At 42.0% G+C, this 22727-nt stretch overlaps 1 protein-coding gene across 15 annotated transcripts in view; it reads right to left on the bottom strand.

The window, feature by feature from the left end:
• The window catches only part of LOC135506026 (receptor-type tyrosine-protein phosphatase kappa-like), a 168808-nt gene that overhangs the window by 5064 nt on the left and 141017 nt on the right, over positions 1 to 22727 (bottom strand). For 3 of the 15 annotated variants that reach the window (XM_064925367.1, XM_064925370.1, XM_064925371.1), the window contains 15 exons: positions 18508 to 18643; positions 17115 to 17150; positions 11288 to 11448; positions 10690 to 10725; positions 6378 to 6565; positions 5241 to 5328; positions 4879 to 5012; positions 4727 to 4744; positions 3945 to 3981; positions 3714 to 3811; positions 3407 to 3523; positions 3050 to 3204; positions 2311 to 2446; positions 2005 to 2154; positions 1553 to 1726 (listed from right to left, as the gene is read on the bottom strand). In XM_064925367.1, coding sequence (XP_064781439.1) covers positions 1553 to 1726; positions 2005 to 2154; positions 2311 to 2446; positions 3050 to 3204; positions 3407 to 3523; positions 3714 to 3811; positions 3945 to 3981; positions 4727 to 4744; positions 4879 to 5012; positions 5241 to 5328; positions 6378 to 6565; positions 10690 to 10725; positions 11288 to 11448; positions 17115 to 17150; positions 18508 to 18643 — 1664 coding nt within the window. The remainder of the gene's footprint in view (positions 1 to 1552; positions 1727 to 2004; positions 2155 to 2310; positions 2447 to 3049; positions 3205 to 3406; positions 3524 to 3713; positions 3812 to 3944; positions 3982 to 4726; positions 4745 to 4878; positions 5013 to 5240; positions 5329 to 6377; positions 6566 to 10689; positions 10726 to 11287; positions 11449 to 17114; positions 17151 to 18507; positions 18644 to 22727) is intronic. The other 12 variants (XM_064925374.1, XM_064925375.1, XM_064925376.1 and 9 more) reach the window with 10 other exon arrangements.

The raw sequence follows: 22727 nt of genomic DNA, 5'->3' as shown, positions 1-22727 counted from the left end.
TTGTGCATGACACAAGTCATTTTTCCAACAATTGTTCACAGACAGATTATTTCACTTATAATTCCTGTATCACAATTCCAATGGGTTAGAAGTTTACATACACTTAGTTGACTCTGCCTTGAAACAGCTTGGAAAAGAACAGAAAATAATGTCATGGCTATAGAAGCTTCTGATAGGCTAATTGACATAGTTTGAGTCAATTGGAGATGTACCTGTGGATGTATTTCAAGGCCTACCTTCAAAATCTAAAGAAATCAGACAAGACCTCAGAAAAAAGAATTGTAGACCTCCACAAGTCTGGTTCATCCTTGGGAGGATTTTCCAAATGCCTGACGGTACCACGTTCATCTGTACAAACAATAGTATGCAAGTATAAACACCATAGGACCACGCAGCCGTCATACTGCTCAGGAAGGAGACGCGTTCTGTCCTAGAGATGAACGTACTTTGGTGCGAAAAGTACAAATAAATCCCAGAACAGCAGCAAAGGACCTTGTGAAGATACTGGAGGAAAACGGTACAAAAGTAGCTATATCCACAATAAAACGAGTCCTAAATCAACATAACATGAAAGGCCGCTCAGTAAGGATGAAGCCACTACTCCAAAACCGCCATAAAAAAAGCCAGACTACGGTTTGTAACTGCACATGGGGACAAAGATCGTGCTTTCTGGAGAAATGTCCTCTGGTCTGATGAAGCAAAGATAGAACTGTTTGGCCATATTGACTATTATGTTTGGAGGAAAAAGGGGGAGGCCTGCAAGCCGAAGAACACCATCCCAACCGTAAAGCACGGGGGTGGCAGCATCATGTTGTGGGGGTGCCTTGCTGCAGGAGGGACTGGTGCACTTCCCAAAATAGATGGCATCACGAGGAGGGAAAATTATGTGGATATATTGAAGCAACATCTCAAGACATCAGTCAGGAAGTTAAAGCTTGGTCACAAATGGGTCTTCCAAACGGACAATGACCCCAAGCATGCTTCCAAAGTTGTGGCAAAATGGCTTAAGGACAACAAAGTCAAGGTATTGGAGTGGCCATCGCAAAGCCCTGACCTCAATCCCATAGAAAATTTGTGGGCAGAACTGAAAAAGCGTGTGCAAGCAAGGAGGCCTATAAACCTGACTCAGTAACACCAGCTCTGTCAGGAGGAATGGGCCAAAATTCACCCAACTTATTGTGGGAAGCTTGTGGAAAGCTACCCAAACCATTTGACCCAAGTTAAACAATTTAAAGGCAATGCTACCAAATACTAATTGAGTGCATGTAAACTTCTGACCCACTGGGAATGTGATGAAAGCAATAAAAGCTGAAATAAATAATTCTCTCTACTATTATTCTGACATTTCACATTCTTAAAATAAAGTGGTGATACTAACTGACCTAATACAGGGACGTTTTTACTAAGATTAGATTAAATGGCAGGAATTGTGAACAACTGAGTTTAAATGTATTTGGCTAAGGTATGTAAACTTCCGACATCAACTGTACATGCATGTGTATATCCATTTATATACTATGTTTATGCGTGCATGAGGGGAGAGGACACTTACATCCATGAGGGCAGCGTTGATGTAGTTACTGCTCTCCCCGTCGATAGTGATGAGGAAGGGCAGACAGCGGTCTGGAGGCAGCATGTCCATGAAGCGGTTCTTCTCGTGGTTCCTGGGGAGCAGGGCGATGCTGCAGTCCTCTGGCTGGGGCTGAGGGGTCACCGAGTTCAGTGTCTGAAAACAACACAAATAACATGAAACCACAAGTCAGGGAACATTGTTTGTTAGGAGACATGGGATATGTCCCAAATGGCACCCTATTCCCTTTAGAGTGTACTACTTTTGACCAGAACCCTGGTAGTCGACTCTATAGGGAATAGGGTGTCATTTGGGACTAGGCCATGATCTATTTCCTTGTCTTTATTGCCGTTTTTTATTGTTGTACGAGACATGAAAGCCTGAGGAGTTAAACAGAACTTCATGCCCCAATAAATATGGAAGGCCTCCAGTACCTGGAATTCATCTTTGAGGTGTGAGGAGTTGCTCTGTGAATCTATCCTGATCATGTCGTAGTAAGCTGCTTTGTACTCGCAGGCAGGGATGGCCGTCTCGCCACACAGACAGGCTTCTAGGATGGCGTCATGGATGAAGATGTACTGCTCCTGTGGCCGGACCACAGACACACACTCAGCAAGGGGAAGGCACAGCATCTCCAGACAGTCCATACATACAGTAGCATGAAATGCACAGACAGACAGTAATGGTGAATGGTGTTAATGTTAATTGGTGAGGTGTGTGGCAGTGGGTCTAGTAGTCACCTCAGTCTGTACCATGTTGATGCGTCTGGAGCGCAGAGCCTTCACACAGTTGTAGATGTCCACCACGCCCTCCCTCTCCGCCATGTCCAGCATGATATCGATGACGATGTAACAGCCTGTGCGTCCGGCTCCGGCGCTGACCAGGGAGAGAGGGCAGCGAGAGGACCGGAAGGTGAGCATGGCTGCACAGCACTACACTTCAACAGCCTACATACCTAACCATTGTACAGTACACACAACAATGACGCTCATTCCATAACCCCCCCCCCAAATACACATGTAAATATTTGACTATAAATTGTGTCTCCCTGTATTATACTGATGCTTATTCTATTCTACTGAGCCATTTACTTTATGTTCCTATTCTTATCTTGTATTATTTCTTATTGTTGTTGCATTGTCCAGAAGGAACCTGCAAGTAAGCATTTCATTGGACGATGTAAACCATTTGTATCCTGTACATACGACTAATAAAACATGAAACTTGATCTGTGCACACGACTAAATTGACAAGCGTGTGTATTGTTCAACAACATCCACAACAACCACATCCTGCCAAGGGGCACGGTGAAATTGTATCTACAGTAGGCTAGCTGTGGTTGATAATATTCAAGCATGCTAGCTAGTCCGGGTGCACACTTCACATGTGAGAGATCAAATAAAAGTTCATCTGAAGCACCTGTTTTCTCAGAATATCTGGCTGTGAGAGCGTAGAGGAAGTGACGTGTTAGGGGCTTACCTGCAGTGCACCACGATGGGCCCAGCGCTGGGGGGGTTGGAAATCTTGACCCGGCGGATGAAGGAGAGGAGGCCCGTGGCGTGGTAGGGCACTCCGTGGTCAGGCCAGCCGGTGAAATGAAACTGCTTCACCTCGCGCAGCTCATTAAAGCCTCTCTGATGACAGTGAACATACAGGTTATTAGTTCACAACTGGTCTGGGTTCAGTCTGAATTCCACATTTGCAATATGTGTTGATTTTAAGGGTCAATCATACAACAACAAAGTGGTGGATGTACCAATCCCAGATTGCCCCTTTAACGGTTATAGATCAAACTGTTGAACATAGGCGTGAGGAGTGGATAAAGGAATGACTCACCCTCTCCAAGGTGAACGTTCTGACCACATATTCAGCAAGGGGCTCCACTTCCACAAACGTCACTTTGAAATCACCATAGACCTCAGCATCATCGGGCCAGTACTTGTAACACTTCACCTACAAGAACATGAGTATTTAATTCATTTAAAACAAAAGACGTCTTTAAATACTACACACACATCAATACACATAATATATGCCCAGGTATACAGTATGTAAGATTAATATATGAAGACTGATCAAGGGCCAATAGTACATTGGCCTCCTGTGCTTTTGGATCTGACAGTAATATGACACTATCACCTACCCGTCCAACTTCCACGAGGTTGGTGACCATGACGATACAGGCAGACTGCTCTTGCCAGACCATCCTCCAGAAATCATAGACTGTCTCATGGACAGGCCCTGGAGAGGACAACACATATCCATCAATCAATCAATACAAATAAATGCAACATGTGAACTAAATACAATACAATCTGATAACTATATGAGAATCAAATCATTCTTTAGAGGTGGGAGGGGTACTTATTCTTACCTTGAGTTGCAATGTAATGACTTGGCCTCTGATACCCCTGAAAAGTTCAACAATCACAATATGTTAATATCATTGGGTAAGACTTTTATATAGTGTAGCAACAACAGCAGACTACTACATACCACACCGTGCCTCAACCCCAGCTTGGACTGCATGAGATCTATCTTCATGAAAGTCAATGGCTTTATGTGCTAATATGCACAGAGCTGTTCTCATGTATCCATTCATTCACTAATAGAAACTTTCAATGAGAGCACATTTCCTTCTTGTGCCTTGGACTATCTGTCCATCAAATTGGCATGTATTGCTTTGTGAAGCTCAACTCCGGTGTACTTTAATTGCCAAGAATGTTTCATTATTGATTACTTCGTAGGAATTCTACATTACTATAAATGGCTGCTTATGTACGAAGTTCCTTTATAGAGTCAATAGGTCCTAACACTCTAAACGATCCCTGTCAGATTTGATCTGGCCGGGTGCAGGCACAGTAGGGGAGGCAACAAAAGAAAAACACAGGCGACCACCATTTTGTAAATATAACAACCATTCCTATAGAGAACAGTAGCACACGGTTCAGGGATGTACACGTCGGGCATGAGGACATGTGAAATGAGAGAAGCTGATGAACAACAGAATGGTAGGATCAAAGCAAAAAAGAGAGGGGGGGACAGGAGAACATCTCATGCGTTTCCATGCAGATGTTGTTAGAAGTAACCAGAGGTGAACGAGGAGGGAGAGTGGGAAACATGAGGTGTGGTGAGGTCCCCTACAGTGATACTTACATCCCTGTACAGCCATATCTACAGCCCAAATCATAGGCAAGAGTGAAAGAAAGCACAACAATGTCAGTGAGTACAAGCACTTTGACTGAAGGAGGGAAATAAAAGCTGTATTCATATTGTTGACAAAGACATGCATAGAAGGCCTCACATACGAGAGAAGGACGGTCGTGTCGCACACGTTCGCCAATGGAGGAGGCTGCGCCACTTACGTCAATGTAGTTGGCGTTGATGTAGTCAGAGGAAGGGTCGTCTTCCATTGGTTGCAGGATCACTCTAGAATGATCGTCTGTAAAACAACATGGGTAAATAGGCTGGCTAGTTTTATTTCACTGACAGCAAGTCCAATCGAAATTATTCTTCCAAATTTTCTGAGATTAGGAAGAGTCAGGCAAGGATATGATAACATATCAATTTTATGGTTTGCCATTTTAATAAGCTCATTCCTAAAAGGACACTAGCCAAAAGAAGGCATTAACACCTAGCAACTTTATTAGAAGTTAAATACAAGACTTACATGCAATGATGTTTCCATAGCGGTTCTTGGTTCTGTTAGTGTCTTTCTTTGCCACGTCCCAGGAAGCGGACTGGCCTTCAAAGAAACTCTGCAAACCAAACAGAAAGGAACAAAGTGAGTGAGGCTGATAGGAAAACACATTTAGCAAGTATGTACAACACTACTGTCTAGACGGTGGGTAAGGCACTGCAATATAATCAAAAGGCAGTTTTCTATGGACTTTTCTATTGTATGTCTGTCGAAGAACCATCACTTCAAAGCTTCGATGTCTGGCCTGTTGGGTCTCAGCAAACAATAGACACACAAGGTGGCAAATGCGACAAAATTCCTGGCAACAATGTGGCCAATAAAAAAAGTTAAATGAATTATTCTACTGTCCATTGAAGTACAAAGGGCTGGATAGCAAATGCAGTGTGGGATTTGATGCTCAAAACCTCTACATTTGGTCTTCACCAATGTGATCATTATCTAATACTACAACAGGACGTCACATTTAAACAGACACAATTCCACTAGAATGAACAACAGCATAATTGTGAAGTAATCTCTGGGGAGATGACTATCAGAGCTGAGCCTTTGCCTGTAACTTTTCTCACAACACTCTAAACTAAACCTTTGATCTTTCAAAGGCTGCAGAGCAAGAAACTGAATGTCTCTAAACCTCTGCAAGAAGTTAGAGCGTCTCACTGGCAAACCACCCGCTGACAGGAAACTCTCTCTGTGCAGGGCTGTGGTCGCCCATCCAGTCTACACAGCGAGCGGTGCAGAACCACGACAGGATGTGACACAATCCCTATAACATTTTAGCTTGTTCTTCACTGAAGGAATATTGTATTTTTTAAGAACCTCCCAAAAATGGAGTTGTATGTTTCATTTGAACCAGATTAGAATTGTATGAAGTTAAAGGTGTGTTGATGGTTTGAACAGCGAGACTATGAGGAAGACTGTCTTGAGGGCTGAGGACCACATACATTTAGCTAAACTGTATGGTGGCCCTAAGGGTCTGTCACTTAATTTTAAAAGCTACTCTGCCATTTAGGACCACCGTAAATATGCTATGTTATAAGTATAGACTAGAGTCTTAAGGCCTTGTGTTATGTAATGGGTATACTGTAAACTAGAGTCGTGGGGTCTGACCTCATATTCCTCCTTGAAGCCATAGCTGTCGGAGGTCTTCATCAGGTTTATGTGTTGGAGCAGGTCAGCCACCCTGATGGCTGGGTGCAGCTGACCGGTCTGGTAGGGCGACTCTGTCCCCTCACAGTGGTACCGAGGGACGTCCAGCAGCCGACTGGACTCTGCAGCAGCTGCAGTGTGGTTCTCATCTGTCCAGGGAAATCACACATTGGTGAGGAATACACAGGCTTGTGAAGGACCATTATCATCCAACATCACAAACACTCACAGAGCACATATCTGACCTGTGTGGAAATCATGACGAATCCCTCATTATAACCACATTGGGTGTGCTTCTCTTACAAAATAACATGGTTTTCTTGCAAAAATGGCAATGAACATAGCATTTTCTTTCTGGCAAATAACATGGCTCCTGCCAGTACACTATGTATCTAAAGCAACTCCCCAGTGAAACAGCTAAGCTGTGAGGGATGTAAGCCACATGGCACCTGGCAGTCACTGACGTGTCGAGACAGCTTGGTGAGTGGGCAAGACGGAGGTTGATATAGTCGAGGAGTGGTGTGCCTGCCTTTCCCAGCAGACAAACAGATGGACAGACACAGGGGCTTCACTGAGAGGCAGTGTGAGGGTAGGACACTCTCAGGCCTGACAGGCACCATATGTGCCCTTTAATGTCTTATCTGAACCATGTCAACCCCTCAGACACGCAGCCATTTAACAGCCTGCCCGGGAGACAGGAGATGAGCGCGTGTGTGTGTCTGTGTGAGAGTGGCGCGAGTGTGTGTGGGTGTGCGTGTGGGAAAATGAGGTGGTTGCCTGTTGAGTCCCAGGTTCTCCTCAGGAAGAATCTACACCCCTCTAAATCCCAGCATGATCTAGCGGCAATCAATCACATGACCTACTGAGCCATGAGCTGTACATCCTTCTTGCTTGGCTAGCTCCTGAGCTACTACCACCCCCCAGATGTAAGTTTAGGGGAATGTTAAGTCATGGTTTAAGGGCCTGTCAGTGGAGGGGAAGTTAGCTACTATTACGGACACATCCATCTAATGGATAAATCACCCAGTATATGTTCTCTGGCAATCAATTTCTTTTCATTTCATTGAGCACTTTGGGACACTTTCCACACACACTGGTCACATGCACTTACCGGTAATTGGCACTTTACAATTAGGACAGCAAGAAAAGAAAAAAACAAGAGCTTTTAGCTAGGTCAACAGTTAGCACACAGTGTTTGTAGTACATATATAATACAAATAAATATATGCGCACACACACACACACATACACACACACACACACACACACACAGTTGAAGTCGGAAGTTGAAGTCGGAATTGTATCACAATTCCAGTGGGTCATAAGTTAGCATACACTAAGTTGATTGTGCCTTTAAACAACTTGGAAAATTCCAGACAATTATGTCATGGCTTTAGAAGCTTCTGATAGGCTAATTGACATCATTTGAGTCAATTGGAGATGTACCTGTGGATGTATTTCAAGGCCTACCTTCAAACTCAGTGCCTCTTTTCTTGACATCATGGGAAAATAAAGAAATCAGCCAAGACCTCAAGTATGGTAGACCACAAGTATGGTTCATCCTTGGGAGCAATTTCCAAATACCTGAAGGTACCACGTTCATCTGTACAAACAACAGTACGCAAGTATAAACACCATGGGACCGCACAGCCATCATACTGCTCAGGAAGGAGACGCGTTCTGTCTCCTAGATATGAACATACTTTAGTGCGAAAAGTGCAAATCAATCACAGAACAACAGCATGGGACCGTATGAAGATGCTGGAGGAAACAGGTACAAAAGTAGCTATATCCACAGTAAAACAAGTCCCTATATCGACATAACCTGAAAGGCCAGGAAGACGCCACTGCTCCAAAACCGTCATAAAAAAAGCCAGACTACGGTTTGCAACTGCTCATGGGGACAAAGATCGTACTTTCTGGAGAAATGTCCTCTGGTCTGATGAAACAAAAATAGAACTGTTTGGCCATAATGACCATTGTTATGTTTGGAGGAAATAGGGGGAGGCTTGCAAGCTGAAGACACCATCCCAACCGTGAAGCACAGGGGTGGCAGCATCATGTTGTGGGGGTGTTTTGCTGCAGGAGGGACTGGTGCACTTCACAAAATAGATGGCATCATGAGGCAGGAAAACGATGTGGATATATTAAAGCAACATCTCAAGACATCAGTCAGGAAGTTAAAGCTTGGTCGCAAATGGGTCTTCCAAACGGACAATGACCCCAAGCATGCTTCCAAATTTGTGGCAAAATTACTTAAGGAAAACAAAGTCAAGGTATTGAAGTGCCCATCACAAAGCCCTGATCTCAATCCCATAGAACATTTGAGGGCAGAACTGAAAAAGCGTGTGCGAGCAAGGAGGCCTACAAACCTGACTCAGGTACACCAGCTCTGTCAGGAGGAATGCTTCCCACCCAATTTATTGTGGGAAGCTTGTGGAAGGCTACCCAACACATTTGACCCAAGTTAAACAATTTAAAGGCAACGCTACCAAATACTAATTGAGTGAATGTAAACTTCTGAACCACTGGGATTTTGATGAAAGAAATGAAACCTGAAATAAATCATTCTCTAATATTATTCTGACATTTCACATTCTTAAAATAAAGTGGTGATACTAACTGAACTAAGTCAGGTAATATTTACTAGGATTAAATGTCAGGAATTGTGAAAAACTTAGTTTAAATGTATTTGAGTAAGGTGTATGTAAACTTCCGACCTCAACTGCGTGTGTGTGTGTATACACGTGTGTGTGTGTATATATATATTATATATATACACATATATATATATATATATAATATATATATACACATACATACATACACATACATACATACATACATACATACATACATACATACATACATACATACATACATACATACATACATACATACATACATACATACATACATACATACACATATATATACATACACACATATACATACATATATATAATGCCGTGACATGTCTGGAACGTTAGGGTGGTGGAGGGGATCACCAAACAACGACGACAGATTCGACTATACTACATGACCAACACACAACATCGACTTTCTTAACACATTTGCAAATGGCTTTCTAGAGAGCTATGGTGAGACAGACAGAAACTTCTGCAGTGGGTGGGATCTAGGAGGAGTGACACTAAACTCGTGAGAGAACTGCTGCACTCTAGTGTAGAGACTATCTCAGCTGACATTTTTACTCATTAGCAAATGTGTAATTCTTAATTCTGCCCTAACATGATAGATTGAGCCACGGCTTGAACTGCACCCTTCACTTCCTATTACCAAGCCCAGCGTCAACACAGAGCTAAAATAAGACATTTTTACAGCAAGCACACTGGCCTGAGGGGGAATTTTAATTCCCCATCAAACTCAGGTTTTCAGTAAGCAGTAAAGACCCTCAGCGGTTGCTTGCTTGTTCTGTCAGTGTGGACTACACCGTATCTAGTGTCACCGTGTCTAACACTCTCCTTCCTGATGCCACGAGTGAACACTCATGGCATCAGGAAGGAACTCCATTACATAGGAACTCCATTACATAGAAACTGTCAGATGTGTTTTTTGACTCTCCACAGACAGAGACAAGTCCCAGAGAGGCTGAGGGTGTGGTAAAATGGCACCAGCTCACAAAGTCTGTCTTGACGCTAAGGACTTACACACAATAACAGGATGACTGGTTTCATTCTATAACAATGTTATGTAGGAGGTTAATCTTCAGGTTGGGGCTCAGGTGAATGTATCTGTCATATATCAATCTTCACTTGAGTTTGAATTTGTTTTCCCTCTTCATCTCTAAACCAATGCCCTGAGCTGGATTTGGAGCTTGTAGACAGTTGTAATGCATTCAGAAGTGTGAGTCTCTGAATGGGGTTTAGCTTCAATTCAACGGCTCATGGGTGGGTCCTAAACCCTGAAGTGTTGCTCATCTGTTCACTGGAGGACTGCCACGTCTCCACTCTACCATGGCTGAGGGCCAAGTGCTTTATACTGGCAGCCAGGGGAAATCTACAATCTGGAAACAATTCCTATTTTATCCCCCTTACTGGATAAGTGAATATGGAGGCCAGTCATTCTGACAGTGATACATTCTCAAGGATACCATGAATTGTATGTGACTGACTACTCAGACTTAACACAGAGACAATAGTTTACGATGGGTCAGCTACAGGTTTACAATGGGCGGCTACAGGACTGTGACAACGGCATATGCATGAGGAACACAAGTCATGGCAGGGCAGATGACATAGCACCAGGGCCTCACCTAGCACTGCCGTTGGCACAAGTGGATCATTAGGCACTGTAAGGAAAAAAATCTTATGAGGAACATTCCAGAAGGCTTGAGTAAGCTGCTGCACACTACAGAATGATAAAATACCAGGGTCAAGATGAACAGAGCATAGGAATAGAAGTCATTCTAGCAAATATCCTGGGACAACGGTTCAAATCATTAATGGCATTTATTCATATGTTGGGAATTTCCTTTTATGCATTTTAAAGTAAAAACATGTAAGGTACAACTTAACGCCTCTCTTCAGAGCCTGTCTTATAGGACACTTCTCTGTGCTAAGGCCTTTTCCATTGTAAGGCAGAGGGGTTATCGAACTGTCAGAAGGCTGGTGGGAGGAGCTATAAGGGGACAGGCTCATTGTAATGGGATCAATGGAACAGAGTCAAAGACATTTCCATGTGTTTGGTACTGTTCCATTGACTCCATTCCAGCCATTACAATGAGCCCGTCATCCTATAGCTCCTCCCACCAGCCTCCTCTGTTCTCACTGTCAGGAGGCTTTCTCACATGTATCATGTGTCTGTGGAGGGAGGTGTTCCCCAGGGATCTGTGGAGGGACTATTATACTTACATCTGTTGCTGAAGTTGTGGGAGTCCATGAATGTGACAGCCATGGGATCCTCAGTGTGGAGCGTGCTCTGATCAGCATAACTGCGGTCCATGGCATTCACCATGTGGGTCATTTCCTGACGAGTATTCCCAATGGCATCTTTGCGCTTCTTGGCCAGTTTCCTGAAGGATCAAACAAGCAGGTTTAAATATCACAAAAATGATTTACACACAGCAGGAAAGACTAAAGGGAAATCAATTAAAGAGAACATTTTATCTCCATGACAACAGACCATTGGTTTGGCTTCCACATTTGGCCTTTTTAAAATTGTGTTTTCATCCAATAATATGTGTAAACCCCACAAATACTGTATTCTTAGGGTCAAGTATCATTCGGTACATACTGTAGCAGAAATATAGGGGAAATCTAAAAGGGTCCAATTTCAAGCATCGAAATCATGCAGGAGTAACTTCTGCTTCGAAGGGGAAAGGCATATGCTTCATGCTAAGGTGAGAGGTTGCCATATCTCATCTCCAATCTGGGTTCTGACAAGACATTCTGACATCTGGGGACTCACTGTCTGGTTGATTGTCTCATTATCATTTCCTCTGGACAGGAGTAGATAGGGTTTATAGATTAACAAGATTGATATACCAAATGGTTTGACCGATTTAACTGATTGTGTGCACACTCCCTCATTGGCCCCTGGTTGAGAAAAGCTGATTGAACACCTGCAAGACTGGGAGGCTTTTATTTCAAGGGCAATTACGACTGTGCCGGTTTCTCTACATTTGTATTGTAAAAAGGAGCACTGCGATGAAAACACATACCCACTCTATTCTATTCCTAGTTCCTAATTCCACTTTGCGTGCACCCTGAAGAAAGGTGCTGCAGTACAAATTATCCTCTGATTGCAGTTCGCAGTTAGATGAAAGCATTGAGATGAGGTTACTAAGGAGCCGCTCTAGTGAAATTGAAAGGAGGTCTCTTTGTACTAGAGAAGAGACAGATGGGTGGACAGCAGGAGAAAGATGTCAAATTGTATAATTTCATACAGTTCTAGTAAAATGAATATATTAATTTCTGCCCATCATGCATTTGAACTGGTTCCAAAATAGGTATGCACAGCAGGGTCAATTTTACCAAGAGCCGTGAGAAACTGATCCAGTTCCCATGTTGTACCTTTTAATGACCTTTGATAGTGGCAAACTCTTTCCCGTTGGGAAAAACAGATTGACCATTTTAAGGTTAATTATTGGTAACTTTCAGCTGTTCAATTATTCCAATTTAACAGGATATAATTGGCTAAATGTCCCCCAGGGGGGGCTAAGAAATTTGATATCCTAACATTGCATGAAGGGACTATCCGAAGCCAGCATAAGATGTTCACTGTGCAGCTGATACAGTCTTTCATTTTCATCGGAGAGAGAGAGAGAGAGAGAGAGAGAGAGAGAGAGAGAGAGAGAGAGAGAGAGAAAAAAAAGTACCCTCAATCTGGGGGAATAATCTCTGAAATTCTGAAAAGACTCATTCACTTGACTTCACTTGAGGTTGAGTGTCACTTCTAGGTATGAAATGAAACATGATTGTGAGAAATACAAAAATGAAAGGAGTGGGGAGGTAAATGCGAGGCCTGTGTAGCATAAAAAAAACACTCACAGAGGCGAGGGTGAAATGGCAAGCATGTCGAATGGGAGAGCATGTGAGAGCATCGGCAGACTTGTCAGGACAACAGATTGGGGAGGTTTTATTTTTCAGCCCTTAGCAAGTGGAAAGCACCACAGTGTGGAGACGACTGTCTACTGTCTACAGCAGCATCACAGCAGAAGATGATCCTACACCAAACCAAAGAGGAAACCTTCTGCAACCAACATTCAGAGCAACCAATTGGAAAGGGCTTATGAAATATAAAAGACATACAACACAAACTGTGTGCACGTGTAGAGGCACACAGTTTACCCCGTATCCTTTCAATGGACAAAGGAGGTCCAGGAGATGAAGAAGAGTAATGAAATACATGAGTTACTGACATACATACAACCACATGCACTCAGATTGAACACAGGACACAAAGTGCAGCATTCTTTTTTCAAATAACACCGCTTTTGGTCATCATGACTTTGGTTTGGAGAGTGTTTCGAAGCATGTTTGAGCTGGTCAATGGCAATGGCAATTGGTTTTGAGCGATATGGGTTTTCACTTGAAAAAAGGATACTGCATCTTTAAAACACTACATAACTAACCAAGGACAAGTGCACTCATTGTATTTTGGGTTTGTTTGTTTCTGTTTTGTTGTTGTTTGTCTGTTTACTTACAGGTAATATGAGTAAGAATAGTAGCTCCTCCTGGCACGCAAATCAGAGACATCAGGATGAAGAGATATTGGTGAATGCAAAGTGTGAATCAGTCGGATCAACAAAAGCAGAAAAAGGTGCAAGACAACAAAATTAAATCTCTATCAATTAACTTCCTAATGTTAGAATTAAATTTTTACATGCATTAATTCAAATTGAGAAATTATTTTCCTTACAAATATGCAAATAGTTCATCTTTTTGTTCTGGTTGAATTTGGAATTGGGCAGAATCATTAATGTCATGCATTAAATACTGTCTCATTCACATGGACAGTCAGACAGTTTGAAGATTGGACTCACAAAGGCAACGGTGTTAACATATGAAAAGAAAAGTCTTGATAAGCATTGTGGAGAAACACAGCTGCAAAACAAATTGTGCCAAACTAAAGAACAAGCTTCTTGCTACCTGGAAAACAAGCAATGTCATGGACCACCATTTTAAAGATGCAGTATCTTTTATAGGTTCTGTTCAATAAGGGAACCACAGATTCATTATTGTATTAGATCAATGAGTTGTGTCTTGCACAAAAGTATTGATCTCCTCAGTAACTAGTGTTTGTAATGTAATCATCCGATATGAACTCACAACTTTCCTAAATGAAGATGAAAATAAAAGTGTAATTGAAGATAATGTGCAAGTAAAACAAAAATAAAAGAAGCATACAAATGTTGCCAGTGCGTGTATGTTTTGGCCTCAACCTCCATTGTTTCTGTGCAAAGCAACTACGAGATCCCAATATCCACTTCATTGACTTGCATTGCATTGTGCATCATTGAGTTCTACTCTACTGGTCACCTGATTTTGGAAGAAAAGAAACTCGGTGCAACTAACAAGAGGAAGAGAGATTCAGACACACAGGGTCAGTGTGTGTGTGAGAGAGAAATAGACCTCTAATTATCTCTAGAATAAACCGATAGAGGATGTCTAGTTGATTACTACACCTGGGTGTCTATAGCACCAACAACATTAACTACACTCAAGACACCCACAAAACGTTACGCCAACTAGTTCCAAAACAAATCTATATCTCCCTTTTTTATTGATTTTCACAAGCTTTCTCTTTACTTTGGGCACATAGGGACATTAGTCATATTTCAGAATTCAATTACCATCAGTACTTTTAATCCATTCCAATGGGATTAGGAGTTTATGGCTCATTAGCACCCAATGTGCCCCATCGCTCCAAACACCAGTCCTTTTTCAGGCTGAAATTACAAACCAGGAAGCCATCCAAAAACTCAAAAGCAGGCACTGTAATTAACGCCAATGTCTGATATTAAAAGCATTCAATGAAATGAACCCCCTCCCACCTCTCTGAAAAATATTCTAAACCATAGGGAATAGATTCTATTACAAACATGAACTACTATGCAACTACAATAGTACACCAACACCAAACCAACACAAACCAATTGTTTGTAATACTGAACAAAGGGGTTTGAATCTGCCAGACTTACTGTAGAATACTTAACTATAATTCAAAAGCTACTCCTTTAGATTTGATCCAGAAGAACATCGATGAAAAGTAACTTTCTTTCAATATCAGAGAAAGGGAAACTTAGTTATTATTACTCAACCCACACATCTGTCACTCACGACAAGAGAGAAAAGACTCACTTTATAACCTGACCTTTTCCTTTTATCATCACAAAGGAAGCCTGTACCAGCTCCACTAAATCAACAATACCCAGTGAAGAAAATGGAGGGGAAAAAGCATGAAGGAAGGGAAAGGGGAGAATGGAGCTAAGGAATGACCTGTGGCAGAATGAGCTTTCTCTGAAGTTGAAAGGTTATGGATCGGGGTATGGAAGGGGGATGGAAGGGGAAATTAGGAGGGAGACGGCTGTAAATGAGCAGTGGTCGTTAGGAATGATTCCTTAACTGGCAGAACATCTACAGAGACACAGAGGCTGCTCTGCCAATTAAGATTCATTTGAAAGCCTCACTCATCAGTAGTCACAGGCACCGCTTGACTGTCCAACGCTGAACAGAACCACAACGTTACAGATATCTCTATCAGGAAGAGGTGTATAAGCACCTCTCATTCATCAGTCTCATTCAAATTCACTTCTCCTGAACCCCACAGATGATAGGCACTAATGTCATTCAAGTTCATTGGGATGTGTTTGTTTAACCTGGATCATTAGATACTGTGTAGATCACTTTTGTGTAAATCTAACCTGAAAACACATTGGTTGAAAAAGCTTTCATCAATGACCCATGCATTGTATGTGTGTCAGAATCTTTGTTAAATATGTGAGACAACAAAGATGTATAGTCTTACTTACAGTACCTGGTAATAGTTCTATAGGGAGATTTCAAACTATCATTCTGCTAAATGGCCACACGATGGTGCCATGTGTCATACAAAGTGAGAAAAGGTGAGCAGAGTAAGGGCTTCTCTCCGCACATCTTTCCTGCTAAACCTGATCAGCATGTAGAGATGTGCTCCGACTGAGGAGAAGTTATTTATTTTTTCCCTTTAAAACAATCTCTATTTCTTTCCAAAGAATTCATCACAGGTGCTGGAGACAGTTCAGTTTGCCAGCGTTCATTATAAAACCTTATCTGAAAAACTGAACAAAATCGATAGGAGATTCACAAAGTAATTACAGCACGACACAATTTGCTCTCTCAAGGCCCCAAACACCCTGATCTCTACAACCTGCCTCCTCTGCATGACCCCAACTGTGTGTGTGTGTGTGTGTGTGTGTGTGTGTGTGTGTGTGTGTGTGTGTGTGTGTGTGTGTGTGTGTGTGTGTGTGTGTGTGTGTGTGTGTGTGTGTGTGTGTGTGTGTGTGTGTGTGTGTGTGTGTGTGTGTGTGTGTGTGTGTGTGTGTGTGTGTGTGTGTGTGTGTGGACATGTTTAACTATACTTGTGGGGACCAGAAGTACTCACAAGAATAGTAAAAATAGAATAATAATAAACAACTGGGGACATGTTGCCGGACCCAACAAGGAAAAAGGCTAGGGTTTAGGGTTAGAATTAGTATTAGGGTTAGAATTAGGGTTAGGGGTTAAAGGTTAGGTTTAGGAGTTAAGTTTGGTTTAGGGTTAAGCTGATATTTTGGAGCGAAGGTTAGGGTTAGGGAAAATAGCATTTTGAATGGGAATCAATTGTGTGTCCCTACAAGGTTAGTAAAACGAGAGAGAGAGAAAGAGAAAGAGAAAGAGAGAGAGAGAGAGAGAGAGAGAGAGGGATGGAGGGAGGGAGGGAGGGAGGGAGGGAGGGAGGGAGGGAGGGAGGGAGGGAGGGAGGGAGGGAGAGAGAGAGAGAGAGAGAGAGAGAGAGAGAGAGAGAGAGAGAGAGAGAGTGAGAGTGAGAGTGAGAGTGAGAGAGAGAGAGAGAGTGAGAGAGAGAGAGAGAGAGAAAGAGAGTGAGTGAGAGAGAGTGTGTGTGTGTGTGTGTGTGTGTGTGTGTGTGTGTGTGTGTGTGTGTGTGTGTGTGTGTGTGTGTGTGTGTGTGTGTGTGTGTGTGTGTGTGTGTACACACCTGACTGACCAATTCTTCGTAGTAAAGCCTCCATGACTAAAAAGAAAAGTAGCATTTAGACAACATCAGAGGTTTCGGATTATATATAACCTTCCAAAATACAGTCCATTCCCCTATAACTTGTCCAATTAGGAAAATGTTAATGAATACTAACAGAAAAGTATAGTAGAGTAAAAGTATGTTGAGCTTGGACTTCCACTAACAGTTAATAATGGATAGCACAGGAATTAATATAGGCTCAATCCACTCTTTACTGGGGGCTGTTAGTTAGACAATTATTGACTTTGATGCATTTAGATGGTCAACACAGTCAAATCATAAAAAATAAAGGCCAGGAAATATACATAGAGCTAAACTGTAATTACCAAGCAGTAAACAAAATTCTGAATGAGTCTTGAATGAAGCAGCTCCAAGCATTACTGAGTGGGATGAGAAGGTAAGCGAGTGATAAAATGAATAAAACTTGAGGCTAGCACAAACTGAGCACAGCTCAATATTGTTATTATGGTATGTATCCTGAATGCAACCCTCAAAAAAAAGCTGCCAACTTTTTCTGTGGAAAAACAGCATAAAAGCAGAAATCTTAATAAGCTGCAGTGAAAAACCACAGTAAAACACATCGGAATAGCTATTAAATTAAGACACCTCAAAGACTTCAAAGAAATGTTCCACTTCTCAGCAAAGAAAAGTCTATTAGTATTGCTCACCACTGGTATGCACTTGTGTGAGTTCAAATCACCTCCAAAACTCAGCAAAGCCAAATAATCCTGGGTATGTTACACAGATTTTCAGACCAGCCACTTCAGATATAAAGATGAAATTCTCTGAACATTTTAAGAAAACCTGTGGAAATCTGTATGCTCCAAAGTTCACTGTGCTACTCTGAGAGATAAGCCTTATGGGTCCTCCTCATCTAAGTCATGTCCAGTACTCTGCCTGCTTCCCCTTGAAACTCAATCCAACTCTCTACCAAACCATGTTATGACAAACTCTGGTAAAGCTGACTATATGTAAGGCTGTTTTACCAGAGTTTGTCATAACATGGTCTTGACACTGCATAAACAATAACATACAATACTGTAGTCTCGTCTCCCCCTCTCCTCTCACCCCCTTTCCTCCCTCCTCTCCCCCTCCTCTCCCCCCCTCCTCTCACCCCCCCTTTCCTCCATCCTCTCACACCCCGCCCCCCTCCTCCTCCCTCCTCTCACCCACCCTCTCCTCCCTCCTCTCACCCCCCTCATTGTGAAGGCTGTCTGATAGTCCAGCCCAGCCTCCGCTGAGAGTCATGGTTATGTTGATGGCATGGGATGGAGTTGTTCTCATGGTGTGTACGTATGCTATGCTAGCATAGAGCCAGTAACACAGTGTCTACTATTTACGACGCTCCACTCACCTCTTCTTGACCAGAAGGATGGCCACCAGCACCAGTAGGATGAAAACCAGCACCCCAGCACTGATGCCAGCAATCTTCACCACCCTGTCTGTCTGCTTGGCTGGGTCCGGGATCACCTCTGGTTCCTCTGTAGCTCCTAGGTGACAGGTTAGAAACAGATGTCAATTAATAAGGTGTCTGTTGTCGTTTTGACCGTGAAACACAACCCTTGAAAGGGCATAGTGCAAAAGTGAGTCTCTTCCAGCAGAACTATACTTCCTTTGATCATAATGTTTGTTCATAATGTTTGACCATAATGATTACTTCACTTGACCAGATGGTGGTCCACTCGAACAGGGATTGGTTTTCCCATCACACATGACATATACACTTCCCCCTTTCATTAGGATGTCTTCCAGATTGAGCCATACCACGACATAAAAAGACAAAGACCAATAGCCTACTCATATTTAAACACATTCATATTTCCATTACCGTATACTATCTTTGTGCTCTGGTTCTACACACACTAATGTCCTGATTAAATTGGGTTTTCTTGTAAATGCCTTTAGAATATAATTTCTAATTATGTTTCATACCCCCATGGTCCCACAAGATATTAAAAGTATAAATTCACTATCTCTTGTCTTTTAATATTTTCAAAAACTTCAAAGCCATTAACTACTGTAAAGCATTGGGTTTGGATACTCATTAGAAAACAAAGAAAATAATATGATAACACAGCATGTTATTTGCTAAACTGTTTACAAATAGGGGCATACGTAAATACTGTCTAAGGTGAACCAATACAAAACTTTGTACCAATCAGAAAAGTTGAAAAAATCTAAATATCTCTACATTAATCATGTTGCCTCTGATGTATTGTATTATTTTGCTTTTGAGATATACAAGCGCCATAATCCTCTTTCTAATGCAAAACACATAAAAACCAAGTAAAGCATAATCCTTCCTTTTATGGTCTCCTAGCACTTAGTGAAATGCCCTTCCTACAGTAGACTGAGACCATTGCACAATTTCTAAAATGTACGTTATTTCTTGATGCAAGTCCTTTATCTCCTGACCCCTGCACTCCAACCTGCAGGGCAAATATGATGTCAAAGGATAATTATATCCCTATACAACGCTGAACCTAGTACTTTATTCATACAATAATGTAGTCCTTTTATATCAACAGCTGAATGATAACCAACAGCAGTGAAAGGAATGGAAGATATGACGACTCCCATCTCATCCATCCTCAGATCAAACAGAGGTTCTTTACGGAGACTGATAAAATGGGATGTCTGGGAAAAGCCCATCTTCAGCCAGCACTCAAGCCATTATTCCTCGGGGTCAATTCAATGGCCTAGTTTCTATCAAGGGAAAAACAACAACAAAACTGGCATCTGTGTCACTAGAGGGACCACTATTCTGTATTTCACTAACTCACCACCCTGGGGCAAGAACAATCTTCCGCAGACCACCTCCTAAGACAGACTATAGAAAGACTGTACTAGAAAGACTGTACTGGGATGTTTGGTGGTCCCATACTGTAGCTTTCTTTATTCCTGAAACTAATCTGCTTTGCTCGTAAAACATCATCTGTAATTGGCGTGAACCCTAACATTGTGGATGGACGAAACCATTTTAGAGAGCATGTCTAACATCCACTAAAACACCTCTAGGAACAGAAAGTTGGATGTACGTAGTAGAAACGAGGTAGTCTCTGGGGCTTAAACCCAGATCTCTGTCAGTGTATGGGGAGGGGGGGTGTCCTTTGGGACTGTCTGTTGTGCTTGACAGTGAGCCCCCCCAGCTCTCGCTTGCCTCTCCAAATCTCTCCCTCTCGCTATCAGGTTGGAAGGAGACGGATGTCTACAGAACATGTGTCCCAAAGGAGCGGGACAAACTGTCCTTGTCTCTCACGTTGTCACCCACTGGCCACGCCGCTGGCTTCAACACTTAAACACCTACAGCTACTATCCCTTCTCTCTGTTTGACAGCTCTTTCACCCTCACTTTAGCCATGCTATTGTAGTGGGAAAATGATGGTACAGAAACCATTTTCCAGTATTTAAGTCAGCTTCAAAAACATTCTGGAAAATATCAGCGAAATTAACTGAACAGACTAGATTGTTTGGATCGACTCAGAGTATACCTGAACTTGACCCCATGGTGATAATAACCAAGTCATTGATATGATAGAGCTATGTGTTTTTCTGTCAATGTTTGCTTACCACTGCAGCCTTATTATGGGACAAAGGGAAGATGAAAGAAGAGCCTTTGCCTCAGTCAGAAATATGTCACCCTTTTTTCTGGTTTCTTTTTTAGATTGTAAAACAGCAGTATTAAATCATCTGCAAATAACACACATTAATCCGCTCAATGTTTTACATGCAACAGCCAGACTATACCATAAAGAGTACTATAACAAATGTAATATTCAGCGCAACAAGAAAAACAATAGCCTTGATAGCAGAGCAGGTTTCACAATAGATGTTGACACCAGTTAAAAGGTTATTAAACAGTTCCTCAGCCTGGTGTCAAATGTTTTAAGGTATTGCTTGAGACATAATCCCCATCTCGCCTCAAGAATACTTATGTTTCTGTCAGAGTTAGAGATATATTCATGAAAAAATACCAGAGGAAAATCAAATGGAATTGGATTACAACCATTTTGAAGATAAAACTCACTGCTTAAAATGAAAATCTATTTTCATTCCTAATGGTAGGCTACACGGCGGAGCCCTTATCAAATTCTGTCTGGATTGGTTTGACAACCTCCGGGCCAATGCGCATCGGAGACATTTGTACGGGGAAAACAATTCATGACAAGCAGTACAACCAAAAAACAACAACACTTTCATATCCAATTAAGTTAGGGCAATTAAGGTGGTTTTCAATTCAGAGAATGAGAGCGCATCTGGCATATAATGTATCAAGGATGTGATACGTGAGTAACTGAGTGAGATCGGCACAAGTGGGCAAAAACTACATATACTGTACTCCAAGTGGATACTGCATGGACACACACTGGGCTACTTGAATTTCTGAGCACGACACAGTTCTGGGAAAAGGGTCGATTATTGTTAGGACTAAACAACGTTGTTGAGAGAGGATGGAAAAATAGTGTGATATGTTTCATCATGGCTGTGACAGAGAACGCATTGGCCACATCAACACGCTCTTACAGTATGAGGTGACTTAACTGTGGCTGATTTGGATTAGTGTCACAATTATGCGTGCCCTTGTTGTCAGTGTCACATCAATTAGGGTTTCGGCGGTTTCATGACAGGGAGAAGGAGAATATCAAACGAAGCTGAATCCAGTAATAATAAGGAAATAGGCCTATATGAGAGAACAGTAGGACCAACAGTACGGCCTCTCCGATCTTTGAAAGGCACAACAAACCCAAGCCCTGGTGTGTTAATGCACAGCCAGCTGTTTAAGCGTTATGAGTACAACACTTTCCATGTCTGATAATCTAATAGTATATGTGGGCAGATTTGGCCTTTCAAAAAATCTTAACTGATTATTAAGCAGAAACATTAAATGCATAAATATGAGTCTAATTGATAAGCATAGAAATAAAGCTAAGTTCATATATTTAGTGGTAGTACACCCTTCGGGGTGACATCATCATTCCATCTACAGTTGAAGTCGGAAGTTTACATACACCTTAGCCAAATACATTTAAACTCAGTTTTTTTTTACAATTCCTGACATTTAATCCTAGTAACAATTCCCTGTCTTAGGTCATGTAGGGTTACCACTTTATTTTGAGAATGTGAAATGTCAGAATAATATTAGAGAGAATGATTTATTTCAGCTTTTATGTCGTTCATCACATTTCCAGTGGGTCAGAAGTTTACATACACTCAATTAGTATTTGGTAGCATTGCATTTAAATTGTTTAACTTGGGTCAAACATTTCGGGTAGCCTTCCACAAGATTCCCACAATAAGTTGGGTGAATTTTGGCCCATTCCTCCTGACAGAGCTGGTGTAACTGAGTCAGGTTTGTAGTCCTCCTTGCTCGCACACGCTTTTTCAGTTTTGCCCACAAATTTTCTAGGATTGAGGTCAGTGCTTTGTGATGGCCACTCCAACACCTGGACTTTGTTGTCCTTTAGCCACAACTTTGGAAGAATGCTTGGGGTCAATGTCTATTTGGAAGACCCATTTGCAACCAAGCTTTAACTTCATGACTGATGTCTTGAGATGTTGCTTCAATATATCCACA

The sequence above is a fragment of the Oncorhynchus masou genome, chromosome 19, assembly GCF_036934945.1.
Source record: "Oncorhynchus masou masou isolate Uvic2021 chromosome 19, UVic_Omas_1.1, whole genome shotgun sequence".
In the NCBI taxonomy this organism is placed as follows: Eukaryota; Metazoa; Chordata; class Actinopteri; order Salmoniformes; family Salmonidae; genus Oncorhynchus; species Oncorhynchus masou.
This window is presented reverse-complemented; position numbering and strand designations above follow the sequence as displayed.